Consider the following 14006-nt stretch of genomic DNA (forward strand, 5'->3'; position numbering starts at 1 on the left):
CAAAAAAAAAAATTGCTGCTATGTAAAAACATTCCACATAAACTGTTCCAAAGGTTAACAGGTATGAAGATTCTATCAAAATTTAAATATATTATGAACATCATAATATGTGAGACAGTCAATAAGGAACAAATAGTTGAATTAAAGTATCATACTATATATACAATTGAAATAATTGGAGAATAATACTGACAAAAAAATATTTTTTGTAGAGTTACCTCCACTTTCAATATAAATTTCCTGAAAATTTGTCATCAGTTAATCTCAATTTGATGTCAAATCTACAACTGATGTCTTAAAGTTTTCAAATACAATACAATAATCATTTAATTATACGTTACCCTATTCATATTAAGTCCTCCATTTCTCTCATAAACTGGTCATAAGCATCATCCTTAGTCTTGGTATGAGCTGTTGGCACCATTGGTGCTGATTTAACTGCTGGCATTCTCTTTTCTTCTTCTTTAGCTGGAATTATATAAATACTACAGATTGATTTTGATTTGGTGCACTATGGCAGATAATTCATGCTATCAGGATGAAAACAATTGACCAAATCCTCCTTTGTAAGACTGACACTGAGATCGATCTTTACTGTGGTAGCGTCCAGATAGGAAATCCATGCCTCTCGTACTCTGACTCCAAGCCAACCAGTTATCACTCTATCTGGTGGAGAAGCAGTGACTACCAAGCCTTACTTGTGACTTGGCTAGGGGTAAAACCCATGACCTGTTGAATTTGCATATTACCCTAAGACCATTGAAGCAGTTAAAATAAATACTACAGAAAGAAGACATTCAAATTCTTTGTTTCTTAATGCAAATGCAAGTTTCATTTTGCTCTAGAGCTTAATAAACCATGTTCACTAATTTACTTGGATTTTTTCACACAAAATATATTCTATTGAACAAGTTTATAACATATTTCATGTACACGTAAAGGAATATATACAAACTGATACTGATTTTGAATACATCAGCTAAGGTGTTCCTTGTCAAACTGAGTTCTGTGTACATAACTGGTAGTTTACCTTTCTTAATAACTCTTCCTTTAGAATCTCTGGGATCACGTTTAACTTTGAGGGCTACTGGAGTGAACCTCGTCACATCTCCTCCTACATTTTTGATCTGTGGTTTAGCCTCTATTGTTGCCGTACTCTTCTTCTCCTCTTCTGAGGAGATCTGGGGTGGTTTCATGATACTAGGCTGAGCACTGATGACATTTGGGTTTTGTTGAGTACCAGGTGGTGCCAATCTTGGTGGAGGAACACCTGGTGGTGCTCCTGGAGGTCGTAGCATTCTTGGAGGTGGAACACCTTTAGAAAAAAATAAGATTGCATTACTTCCATTATTTTGTATTATTCATTCATATTTAGCAAATAGTTCATGATGCTGTGGGTCATATGGGAATATAAGGACCAGCTGGTTGCCCTATAAAAATTACATGTATATGGACTGAATCATGACTTTTTTGGAGCAACCAACCAACCAATATTTTGCAATTTAACCCCCCAAAAAATTGAACTATTTGCTATAATGTGAAAGTACTTTACTTTGTGGATACCAATTTTCATGGATTAGGGAAGAAACACAAGTTCATGGATTCTTGAATTCATTGTTTTGATGTTTTCAGTATACACATATCAATGGGATTCTTTTTCGCTGGGAACCAAATTTTGTAGTTTGGCTTAACCACGAAAACCATGAAAATTGGTACCCCATGAACAATAGTGCTTTCACAGTACTATACTCTTTATATGTTTTAAACGACATGATCCATATAATTTCCTACAGGGCCATATGATGTTATATGGACCAGATTCTATACCAAAGAAAGTAAACAATTAAAAATCTTAAAAGTATACAATACCTAGTTATGTAATAATATAACTTGAAAGTTTTAAACAAGAACAAGGGAATGTACCCCATCTTGGAAGTTAAATTTGAATTAGCATTAAATGAAAACACAAAATGATACATCAGTTTATAGAGATAATTTCCTTTCTAAAATTAAGCATAAAGTTAACACACTTTATATTATCATAACTTAGCAATATGTTCCTCATTGAAAGAATCTATTCAAAACGAAAATTGTTCAATAACTGATATCAATGTCTACTTCATTAGTTTAATGTGATAAAGTTTGTCATTTCTATTTATTCAGTATTTTCAAATTTAGAGTATTTTTAACTCACTAATGTTTCACCATTTTCTTTTTGTTTTTCTTTTCCTTAAAGATTGATTTAACTAAAGTGTAACTTACCAGGAGGTCCAGGTGGCATTCTAGGTGGCATCCGTATGTTTGGTGGCAGACCTGGTGGGGGTCCAGGGGGTAATCCTGATGGTCTTCCTGGGGGTGGTCCAGGAGGTAACATTCTAGGCATTGGACCCCTCATTGGTCTGAACATCATAGGAGGGGCACCAGGAGGGGGTCCTTAAATATAAATTGTTAAATAGTAAACAAACAGAAGTTGTAAATATCCTGGTAACTACTTAGAAGGAATATTTTAACATAATACAATTCACAGGCATGACACCCATCTGTACAATTCATAGGCATGACACCCATCTGTACAATTCACAGGCATGACACCCATCTGTACAATTCACAGGCATGACACCCATCTGTTCAATTAACTTCAATACATATCAAATATATGAAGATCATTTAAACTTTTAAAAGTTGACCGCAAGATCAATTTATTGGACATATTATGTATGTAAAGCAGAAAGACTGAAAATAAATTGATGCAAGCACTTATAGTAGAGATACAAAATTTGTTATAAGTATTGCCTCTTAAAATATCTATAAAGTGATTGACCACTGAAGATGAAGATAAAACACAAGAATTCTTTTTGGTCAGAAAAAACGAGGCCTACTTATTTCAACTTAGACATTTAAAAAAATAATGCACTTGAAGGCAGGTTTTTTTATATTAAGAATTTTTTATTTATCAAGGGTCATTTTTGAACTTGACTGCCACTTTTACTTTAATTTAGCCTATAGATCACATATTTTTATTTTTATATGTTAATAAGATGCTTTTGAGAATTGAAAATCAACATCTTTCATCTAGTGGTCTGAAAAATGTGTATGGAATGCACTTTCATTTTTTTTGTAAAGGGAGATATTAAGCAAACGTGTTTCATTTTTACCTCAAATATTTTTAACTAGAAGATCAATGTCCATTCCATGAATAAAGTGCCCAAAGCTAGTGGCCTCTTTTTTTTCCCGGATGAATATCTTAATTCTAATTTTGCATGAAACGTATATGAACAGCTTCTTAAAAAAAATTCATAAAGAGTTTCTTTGGACTAAGACTACACATCATTAGTGAATCAAGATACATATATCTAGTTACAAATGATAAACTTTCTTATCCAATCTAGAATAAACAAGAAATCTATAGGTGACAGGTTTTTCTGTAAATTGGAAGTAGATGAGCAAGAAACCTGAAAATGAAAGACACGGTGCAAGTCATGCAAAACAAAAAAAAGAAAAAAAATATACCAAATATCTAAGCATTCCCTCAAATAGAAGCTGAGAAATCTGTTATAGAAAAAATGTGTTGACAGAATGACATACACAGGTAATACAGGAGATCCCTTTCCTACTGAAAGGGGGGTATATAATGACATTGTTCAGATGAATTGAACATCAAAATCATATAGTATATAGTTATTAGCAAATCAATAAATTTGAGCTTATTTAACTGAAAAGACAATAGACTTTTCTGTATACAAATTCAAATCATGAACCAGTTTTAAGATCTCAGAAGTCTTTATGGCATTTTAAGTGCAAATTTTTAGTGGCTATTAGGTCAGTGTTAAGAATTACCAGGCGGAAGTCCTTGTGGTAATCCAGGAGGTGCCCCTGGGGGTGGACCTGGTGGTACTTGTTGGGGTTTCTCATCTTCACCAGGAGGTCCATCAGGGAGACTGTCTCTGGCCTTCTTTTTCTCTTCATCCTCTCTCCTCTTCCTCTCCCTCTCCTTATCATCATCCCGTCTCCTTCTCCTCCGTCTCCTGTCCTCCTCATCACTGTCAGAGTCTGAACTGCTGTCTGAACTCTAAAGACAAAAATAATCAATTTAGCCAGTATGTGAGCATAGCTTGTTTGATACCACTGAGACAGAGGAACAAAAGTTACTATTTAACGAAATACAAAATAAACATCACCTGCTCATAACTTAGATGGCTCGAACACCCAAGATTTCTTGAACACAATTCAAAGTACAAAAATTTTACCCTGTATAATCAGTATAAATAACCTTGGATTTTTTGAACACTCAAACTCACTGGTCAGTTTGCACATTCATAAATCTTAAGAGAAAAACCCTCATTAACTTGAACTTGTCAGTCATTTGTCAGCTCAGGTAATAAAAACTGAAACCCTATCATTAATCAACGTGTTATTTTAGTTAATTACAGGTAAGTTAGATAAGGTAGGTTCAATCTAACATGGAACTGATTAATGATTGAGAACTCAGCATGATGAAAGCATCAAAGGATACTAAATGAAAACAAACTAGTGACCAACTACTGTGAAGTACTGTAATTCATGGATACCATTTTTCATGGATTAGGGAAGAAACGCATGTTCATAGATTCTTGAATTCGTGGTTTTGAGGTGTTAAGTATACATATCAATAGAAATTTCCTTTTTGTTGGTAACCAAATTTTGTGTTTTGGACTACCCAAGAAAACCACAAAAATTAGAACCCCACTAACATTAATAGCAAACTTTTTTAATGTTTACATATCAATAAAAAATTCTGAAAGCAAATGAAAAATTCCAAAAAATAACAAAACTTCTTAGGAAGTTAGCAATTTTTAACGATTTGGACTAGCAACAAAAAAAATCTGGAAATAGTCAAACTTAAAGTACTCGAAATCCCAATAACTAGAACACATTTACCTTGGAGTTGGAGCTACCAAAGTTTGACTGTATAATAAAACAAACAAATGAAATTCAACAACAGTATCATGACAAGTGTAAAACTAAATGTGCTTATATCCTTTAAATAAATAATAAATGGCCTTTATTTCATTTTTCTATAACAGTTAGAATCAGCAATAAAGTTTGGATGGATTCTATATCCAAACATAGTGACTTGGCAATAAAGTCTGGATGGATTATATATCCAAACCTTGGGACTTGGCAATAAATATAACAAGAATAGGTATGTAAGTAAAAGAGATAACAACCTCATCTAGATGAAAATGTTAGCCCTACACCACCCATTGGTCTTCAATGAAGGATGAGTAAACCTTCATATCACAAGGCAGGCTGCAGCTGGTCCCAAAATTTCATTATACACAGGTACTGTGAAAGAGTTGACCCTATATACTAGTACTCAAGTAACATAAAAATAAACTAAAGGTGAAAAGGAAACAAGACATACAGAGGCCAGAAATTCCTGACTTGGGACAGGTGCAAAAAATGTGGTGAGGTTAAAGTAATTTGGTATGATTGATCACAACCCTCCCCCTTTAAAATCTGGCCACATTGAGGACACAACTCATGTCATGCCAAACAAAAACTGCTTTTAAATATAGTGTTTTAATTTCTATGTAAAGACCCTATGAGCAAATCAATATTAATACCAAATAATGCTATCCTTAATAATTTGACAACAATATCATAACTATATCTCTTATGAATGAGCCCATTCAACAATTAACTTACTGGGTGAGTATCAAGCTTTCCGTGCTTTATGTAGAATATTACTGTAAAACAAAGGGTGAAAGATACCCACACGTATTAATCCTTTACAAAAGCAACTGTATTTGAGAGTGAGTTCCTTCTGTCAGTTGAAAATGTTTTTGAACAGTCTGGATGCATTCTATATCTAAACATGCTGTGTTTTTATGTTTGTTTTTTTTCTTTGGGTCCATATGATTAATTTCTGTGAATGGGATTAAATTTTGCCAATGGGACAATTGCCCCCTTTCATTGCATATAAATGGCCCAAAAACACAATGAAACAAAAATGAAACTTAGTATGATATATTCATTTGTATTGTAATACAATTTTGTACAAACCATAAACCCAGGTAGGTTGAAACAATACTAAGAATAATACAAAATGGTATAAAATAAACACATACACATACAAAACAAAAATAATTTGACAATGCATACATAGAAAAGCATGCCATTAAGATACAATTTTAGAAAATACAATCATGGGCAAATAAGTATCCATTTATCTAAAAAAATTAGAGAAAATTTATGTTAAAGGATCAATTTTGTAAAAAATTTTAAGGCCTATTACATTATTCTGATCACATGAAGGGTACAACTAACACTAGCTTCAGTATCTTTGCAGCTTTCATTACCATTGATACTATTATTTACTACTATTACATATGCTGTGAATGTCCAGGGTTTTAGCTAGAAGGACATCACTCTGTAAGTCAAAAAGTTGTGCAGTATTTATCGTTTCTTTCCCCCATCAAGATTGTCCCTTGATGAATGGCATTTATTTTAGGCCATAAAATGTTGAGAAAATACATTAATAATTTTTTATTGAAAATGCAACTATGGTGCAGGACACATGGTAATTTCAATCACTGTAATTTTTACAACTTTATTACTCTAACCAGGAGTAGGAAATACAATACAGGCGAAATTTATTTCCTTTACAATAGACAACTCATAAATTCTAACAAATAACTACAGAATCTGCAAAAGTTAATATTTTGACATAAATTTTCACTATCCATCCAGTACCAATGAAGATTTTCATCAATCTGCCAGAGTGATAAATAGGATAACTTACATCTCTTCTTTTTTTCTTCTCTCCTTCTTTTTTCTTTTCAGGCATTTCTTGTCCTGCCATTTGTAACATTTTGGCCTGTAATGCTGTCACACCTTTGGGAGCTTTATATTTCAATCTGGTATCTTTTTCTTCTTCATCTGGGTCTCTTGTATCATCATCAATAAATCGGATCTTTCGTGACTTTGAAACTAAATGAATGAAATGTTCAAATCATAAAAAAAATGATAGAAAAATGTTAAAGTATTTCTTTTTTCCCCCTAACTATTATCACAACAGATAAACTTTGAATACCAATGTTTTGATGATTGTCATCTACCACAAAATAAATTCTCCCTAAGAACCTCAATGAATATTATAATATGAATTCAAAACAATTTAAAACCAATAAAGATGTTTGAATGTTGATAATATTGTTTTTTGTTACTATTTCATTGTATATCAATGAGAATTTTAGAACAAACCAGTATAACAGTTTGCACCTATGGCTACATTAATGAGAATTGCTACCCTTACCATGGTGGTCATCATCATGATCATCTTCATCAGGACTATCATGTGGATGTCCAATATCTAGGTCAACTGTACCAATGTTCTCCTCAATTCCTTAAAAGATAAACAATAAGCCAATGTTCTTCTCAATTCCTTAAAACATAAACCTAACAATAAGCTATAAAAATCTTAGTAAAACATAATAATTTTAGATGTGTTTTAAACTTGTTATAAGTATGATAAATATCAATGTAAAAAATCTATCAAGGTGCAAATAACACTACATCTGAATACAGACAAATAAAAACCAAAGTCATGCCAATATTGAACTAAGAGAAGTAATACTTAGGCAAGCTTGAATTATTCCACACATCTGTGTAATTCTGGCTTGCATGTTTGTTCAACATACCCTTTTCTGGATCATATTCCTCATCTTCACTATCACTGAGAGCTGGCGGAGGACCAGGAGGGGGACCAGGAGGTTTACGTTTCTTGATCATATCATGATCAACTTCCATAGGAGTTATATCCCTGTAACAGAATGAAATAATGAATTGATTGACAAATGAAGTATGCAAATCAGATGTCACTGACTAAGTAGTGCTGCATTTAATTCAAACTAACAGCACAAACTTACTTTTATTTTGTAAATTAATTATGATGCTGCATATTGTATAGTCCATTTGAGTTTAATAAATCTTTAAAAAAAAATTTTTTTAATTATTTTTCATAATATTTGAACTTTTTTACTGCAGTTCCATTACTACAGTACATACGAGCTCTGGAAAACATTTTCAGAATTGTATCTTAACAAACAAAACATTTTCCTATTAGGCTTTATGTAATTTCCATTCTCTATATTTCCACTATTTTTTGTATGCCTTAGTAGTATTGTAAGAGGTATTTGACATGTGATGTCATGTGACATCAACTCATTTGACTATCTAAAGAATATCAATTGAACATCACAAAACATCCTTTAAAATCCTGTATTGACACATATAGATAACTTGAAGTGACCTAGCTTTAATATGTAGACTGAGCACATAGCTTTTTGTTTATATTTACATCAAATATTCAAATGTCTGTTCCAACATTCAAACAGACAAAGTTATATTTAAATATTTAAAATTAGAACTGCATTAAGCCTAATGGGAATTTCTTTGGTCTGTTGTGAAAAAACCAAATGCAGTTGGAAAATTGAATTATTTTGAAAAATGATTTTACAGGAAACTTTTTTCGAAGATTTATAAAAACTTAAACGAACTATAAACAGAACTTTAAAACTGTCAGAAAACCCAGAATGTCTAATAATAATGAATCTAAAACTGAGAAAATAATGTTTAATTAAAAAAACACTTTGTATGAATTTAAAGTGTTACCTAATTGCAGAAAATATTCCATTAAATTAAGTAAAAGGCTTCACAGAGCACAGCCAGATATACCCAAAGAGGTTGAACCCTGAAAAGCTGGGACAAATATTGACACAAAATTCAAGCTGTTTTTAAGTTATTGTGTAATTTTTCAAAGTAAACTTAAACAAACCCTAGAAAATAAGAAATTAATAACAACTGAAAACGTAACAATAAAATATTTTCCGATATTTGTGAAAACGGATGCAACCATTACGGAGTTAATATTCTGAAAACTGAAAAATCCCCCCATTTTATGAACAAAGTCTTAAATTGTAAAATCAGAAATTTACAAAAAATAAAGGGGAGCTTATATCAAAATAAATAAATAATGCATTTAGTTTCATTGAAATTGCTGTAAAGGTTTTTTGAAAAACAGAACATAACCACATTTTTTGTACAAATAGTCTTATTAATTAAAAAAATAAAATGACACTTATTCAGTAGAAAGAGAGCTCACATCAATAGAAAGAAACAATTCACTAAAGTTTCACAATAATTTCTGGCAGCATATTTTTAGTAATTATGCAAGGTTTGAACCATGGACAGCTAGACAATGATATATCATACAGTCAAACCTGTCTTATGTGACCCTTCAAGGGAGTAGGTAAAAATAGTCACATAAGACAGGTGGTCACTTAATACAGGTTTGACATCTAAGATTTTTTAAAAACACTTTAAAGACAAACGTTTTCATGATAACTTTAATATATACATGTACATGTATTGCAAATCCTCTGCAAATCGTAATGCCTTTTCTTTTAGAAGTGGTCCTGTCACATTAATTCTTCTACTGACGGCATCTTTAAAAAAATCCAAACATAAGTCATTTATATCTTCGTTGCCGGTCTTATGTCTTTTCCGTTTTGATGAGCCCGCTATGTTTTTCTCCAAATCCTCGAGAACTTCAGCTTTACGATTTCGCAAGTTTTGAATCTGTGTTTTTCCTACTCCAAAACTTTCAGCTACTTTATATGCTGGACTTCCATTTTCCAACAATTTAATTGCCTCTACTTTTTATTCTAACGTTAAAACTTTTCTTTTCTTCACCATTTTCGTATCTAATGTAAACTGTTTTCAACTGATTATTATTCATAAGTCAGTATTTATTTCCGCGAGTTTCTGAATATTTTCGTAAATTTGATGGAATTTTTCGCCAGTCGCGTTACGCAGGGAGTCGCTTAATACAGTTAAAAATAATAGAAAAATGAATTGGGGGACCTAAATTAGGTCGCATAAAACAGGTGGTCGTTAACACAGGTTTGACTGTATTATGTTCTGTCTAGAAAGACAAGTGTATAAAAATAATAAAATATCAATTATCCTCTTACCTGAATCCAGATGATTTTTTCAATATCCCATGAGGCAATTTATCTGGTGAAGGAAGTGGGATTTCATTTGGTAAAGGGATCATCGAAGGTACTACAATATAAAATATTCAATGAAAACTTGCCATCCACTGTAATTACCTACTTAACAGAGACAAAAGAAATTTCTTTACAGGTAAAATAAATTGCATGGAATATAATTTAAAAGTAACCAAAATATACAGAATTAATGTATAAACCAGATATATTAGTGTTTCAACAATGTGTGTCATTACCTTTGGATACAAATCAATATTTGAATTAAATTGCTGAGTCTTTCAGACCTAAAATCTAAACTTTACTTGTCATTTGCTGTGGGAAATCTGGCAATGGAATTTGATCTAACTGTACTCGTTCTGCTGTTTTTACTTGCTCTGAAATATAGATAGGTTCAATATTACACTCACACAATGGTTCAATGTTGCACTAAAAAAATAAAGAAAAAAAAGCACATACAAATAGAACAAATGAAAATGTTTTTTTTTAATATTTAGAGGCATTTAGATAAATTTATTTTACTCTTTGCAGTTGAATTTCAAGTAAAGAATTTGTTTTACACTACAATGACTAGTAAATCACGGGAATAATGATGTAAAATGTAATTTTAGAGAATAGAATATTTAATTCATAGTCAAACTGGGATGTGTAAAAGTAAAGCCAAGAACAATAACTGCAATACAAAAAATATGGGTCAAATGACACTGACAATTAATCCAGACACCAAAAGTTGGAAAGTCTGACTCTACTGGAAGCATGAACCAGATGGCACAGTAAGTGTCCACTGCTTTTCTAGAAACAACTACAGAGTGATGAATGTGATGAAACTGGACACACCACAGCAGTAGACAAGTTCATGGTGGTGAACACAGAACTTTTGGAATGATGAGGTCTTAAATAAATACTGTATTTTCCGGACTATAAGTTGATGTGGAGTATAAGTCGAATTGCCTAATTTTGACCAAATTCGAACAAAAAACATAGATAAGTTGAATTCGGCAGGTAAGTCGAGTGTCAGACGTGTGCATTTATATCGTACGTGTCAGCAGAGATCCAAGTTGAGCGGTTTGTTTTCAACAGCATATATTATTCCAGCGATGTTACTAAGTGTATGATTCTGAATTAAATAAACATCCGTGTTTTTGTTAAAGTGTACTTTGTCTGCGAGTTCAATTATTTTAATTGAATGGTGTGTCAATGGTTCAGAAGCCATAGATCATCAGGAGTATGAAATAATAAACATGTCAAACGTGGGCAGCCATGTGTGAAATAAGCGGGAAATTTGTTTGATGAATTGGTCCTAAGTACGAGGGGTAATTAGTAAACAATATTACCTGGTATTACGAAATAAAATAAAAAATAATTGTTACCTGCAAATTTGGTTGCAATTAGCCATTTAGATAACACCTTCATTGAATTATAATTAGAGCCACATTCAAATGTGTTACTACATATCGTAAATGGGTATAAAGTTGCATATCAAAGGACCGATAACTCCAAAACACTCGATAATGTTTTCTAAGTTAAAAAAAAGTTTTGTTAACGTATCTTCTAGAGTTTATTTATATATTTTAACGGTTTCAAAGTTACAGAGTTTTTATTAACATCATTGTACTCATTCATAAAGGATAGCGGCAATGATCAATAATATTCGAATTCAATTGCCGGTTTGACTGTTTGAGTGACAGCTTTTGTTGATTGCTTTAATTCAAAATATTTGGTAAATTGCAATCAAAAGTGAACTAAACAAATCTAATGAAATGCATTGTTGATGAATATTTTTCTTGAAAAATCCTTAGATAAGTCGATGTGGATGATAATTTGAGGCTGACACTTTGCTGAAAAAAAAAATATCGACTGATAGTCCGGAAAATATGGTAATTGCTTCTCTAAACCCTACCCAGTCATCAGTGTAGGATATGTGGGTAAGAATTTTTTTTTCGTACTTGTAAATGACCCAACAGTTGTCAGACATTTCACAGATCAAGGGCCTTATCCTCCTCTGTTGGTAATTCCGCCTCACCCAGAATATCCTCAAAGACATCTTCCTACATATTTTTTACACACTCTACATAGCGAATTATTCACCGATGTTTTCAGTAGGTTTCCAGCTGAATAAAAATCAACAAAAACTGACAATACAGCTTTCATCACCACTTGTTTTGATGGAGCATTTAGTAAACCCCAGAAAGTATCCAAAGATGACAAGCAAAGTTACCGAGCAGAGTCATTTTAATGAATCTTCATTTCTAGCATGTGTTTAAAGACATACACTAGTTTGATCTCCATTCAATAGGGCACCACTCTAAAATAAGCAATAATTTTTTTTTAATTCAAAATTGGTGAAAAAAAATTTTCATTTCGGTCTATTTTTTGGGGGTCAGTTGGTATCAGGGAAGCAATTTTTTTTATTTTAGGCCTGGTGTGTTAACTAGAAGTATTTTCTTTAAGTCATTAGTGGTATTACCAAAATATAATTGTAACTTCATTCTTTTCTTCTCATAGTCATTTTCTGCTTTTTTCAAGTCTTTAGCATATTCTGGATTTTCTTTCTCCTACAACAAAAGTCTGTATAATTATACAATAATACTAAAGTTAACATCTCTCATATAAATATCTAAAAATATAGAGAAGCTGTCACTAAAAGATAATTGGGCCTTGTTTATTAAACTCAAAATACATCTTGTGGTGTTTTCCCCAACATCTTCTTTTTTCATATGACAAAACACCCATCCATTAAAATCAAAGTTTGATAAATCTTGAATGACTCCAGAGATATTCCTCATACTATACAAGGTGGTTGCATAATATACAGAGGTAAAATTTAACAAATATAAGATTCCAAACAGTTTTTTTGCTTACATAAAGCCTGACCACTCTTTGAAATGTCTCTTTTAATTTGCGTCTTTTATCTTTTAGCACTTTTTCATTCAGCTTTGGAGCTTCGACAGGATTGTATTCTGTAATGAAAAAGAAGAAACAACTTCAAAAGTCATTGCACTAACATAATAATGCAATAAGATGATTCCTTACACTTCAGCCTAAGATACTAAAATGAAACAAAACTATGTAACATTGAAAAGCTATAAATGTACATCTTTCTTTAAGTTGCTCATTTACTTTTGTTACTTTGTATGTATGATTTTAGTTACTTTATGTTCTTTGTTGTGTATGTCTGTTTTCCATGTCTGGTCTTTGTCCCTGGATTACATTCTTTTGATTACCGCTATAACCTTGGTTCCCTTGATTACTCTTTAATACAAACAAATTACTGGACAACATTAAGATATACTGTAGAACATTAGTAAAGATATACTGTAGAACATTAGCACTGTTGCTGAAATTCTAATCAAAGACAAGTATCATGTATGTTATCTTTGCTGTTTTTCCATTGTTCTGATTATTTCTATATTTTATTCTTTACTGGTACCAATGTATAACTATTTATAAACATTTGATAAAAGATTTTACCCATCTGATCAATAATTTCCATCTCTGTAAGTAGTTGTAGTGGATCTTTCCCTTTAAGAACAGCTTGTCTGACAAGCATACGCTGCTTCTTATTCTGAAATACAATGTTAACAGTCAAAAAAATAAAGATTTTGTCAAGAAATCATTTAATCATATTTTTTGCGTCCACAGTATCCTCCAATAGAAGTAAATGAGCATTTATTTGTACTTATTCATGGACACTGAACTCCTAATCTGGATCAGGATTGTCAGTTAGAATATATGTACATGTACATATAAGATTATATCGGCATATACCACATTTTGTTAATTCAGAACTAACTTAATAAGCTTACCTTCTTCAACTCTCTTTTTCTAGCCTCTTTTCCTAAAATAAAGATAAATTGTAAAATGTGTATAATATATCTGATATGAAATACTTAATATTCTTGTTATAATGATAAATTGCATGGAAGCCAATTCAAAGAAATAAGGAGGGCTGGAGAT

The 14006-nt window shown here is 31.8% G+C and overlaps 1 protein-coding gene across 1 annotated transcript in view; it reads right to left on the reverse strand.

The window, feature by feature from the left end:
- LOC148618353 (WW domain-binding protein 11-like) overlaps window positions 1-14006 on the reverse strand; it is a 32553-nt gene that overhangs the window by 14992 nt on the left and 3555 nt on the right. The window contains exons 2-14 of the mRNA XM_088577143.1: window positions 13856-13887; window positions 13521-13614; window positions 12912-13009; window positions 12517-12604; window positions 10355-10426; window positions 10017-10107; window positions 7683-7804; window positions 7298-7387; window positions 6785-6972; window positions 3838-4069; window positions 2263-2433; window positions 1031-1315; window positions 342-468 (exon numbers count right to left, since the gene is read on the reverse strand). Of these exons, the coding sequence (XP_088433269.1) occupies window positions 347-468; window positions 1031-1315; window positions 2263-2433; window positions 3838-4069; window positions 6785-6972; window positions 7298-7387; window positions 7683-7804; window positions 10017-10107; window positions 10355-10426; window positions 12517-12604; window positions 12912-13009; window positions 13521-13614; window positions 13856-13887 (1685 nt within the window). The 3' untranslated portion in view covers window positions 342-346. The remainder of the gene's footprint in view (window positions 1-341; window positions 469-1030; window positions 1316-2262; window positions 2434-3837; window positions 4070-6784; window positions 6973-7297; window positions 7388-7682; window positions 7805-10016; window positions 10108-10354; window positions 10427-12516; window positions 12605-12911; window positions 13010-13520; window positions 13615-13855; window positions 13888-14006) is intronic.

The sequence above is a fragment of the Perna viridis genome, chromosome 4 (assembly GCF_037379345.1).
Source record: "Perna viridis isolate PV_CMFRI_1.1 ecotype Kerala chromosome 4, ASM3737934v1, whole genome shotgun sequence".
NCBI classification, from domain to species: Eukaryota; Metazoa; Mollusca; class Bivalvia; order Mytilida; family Mytilidae; genus Perna; species Perna viridis.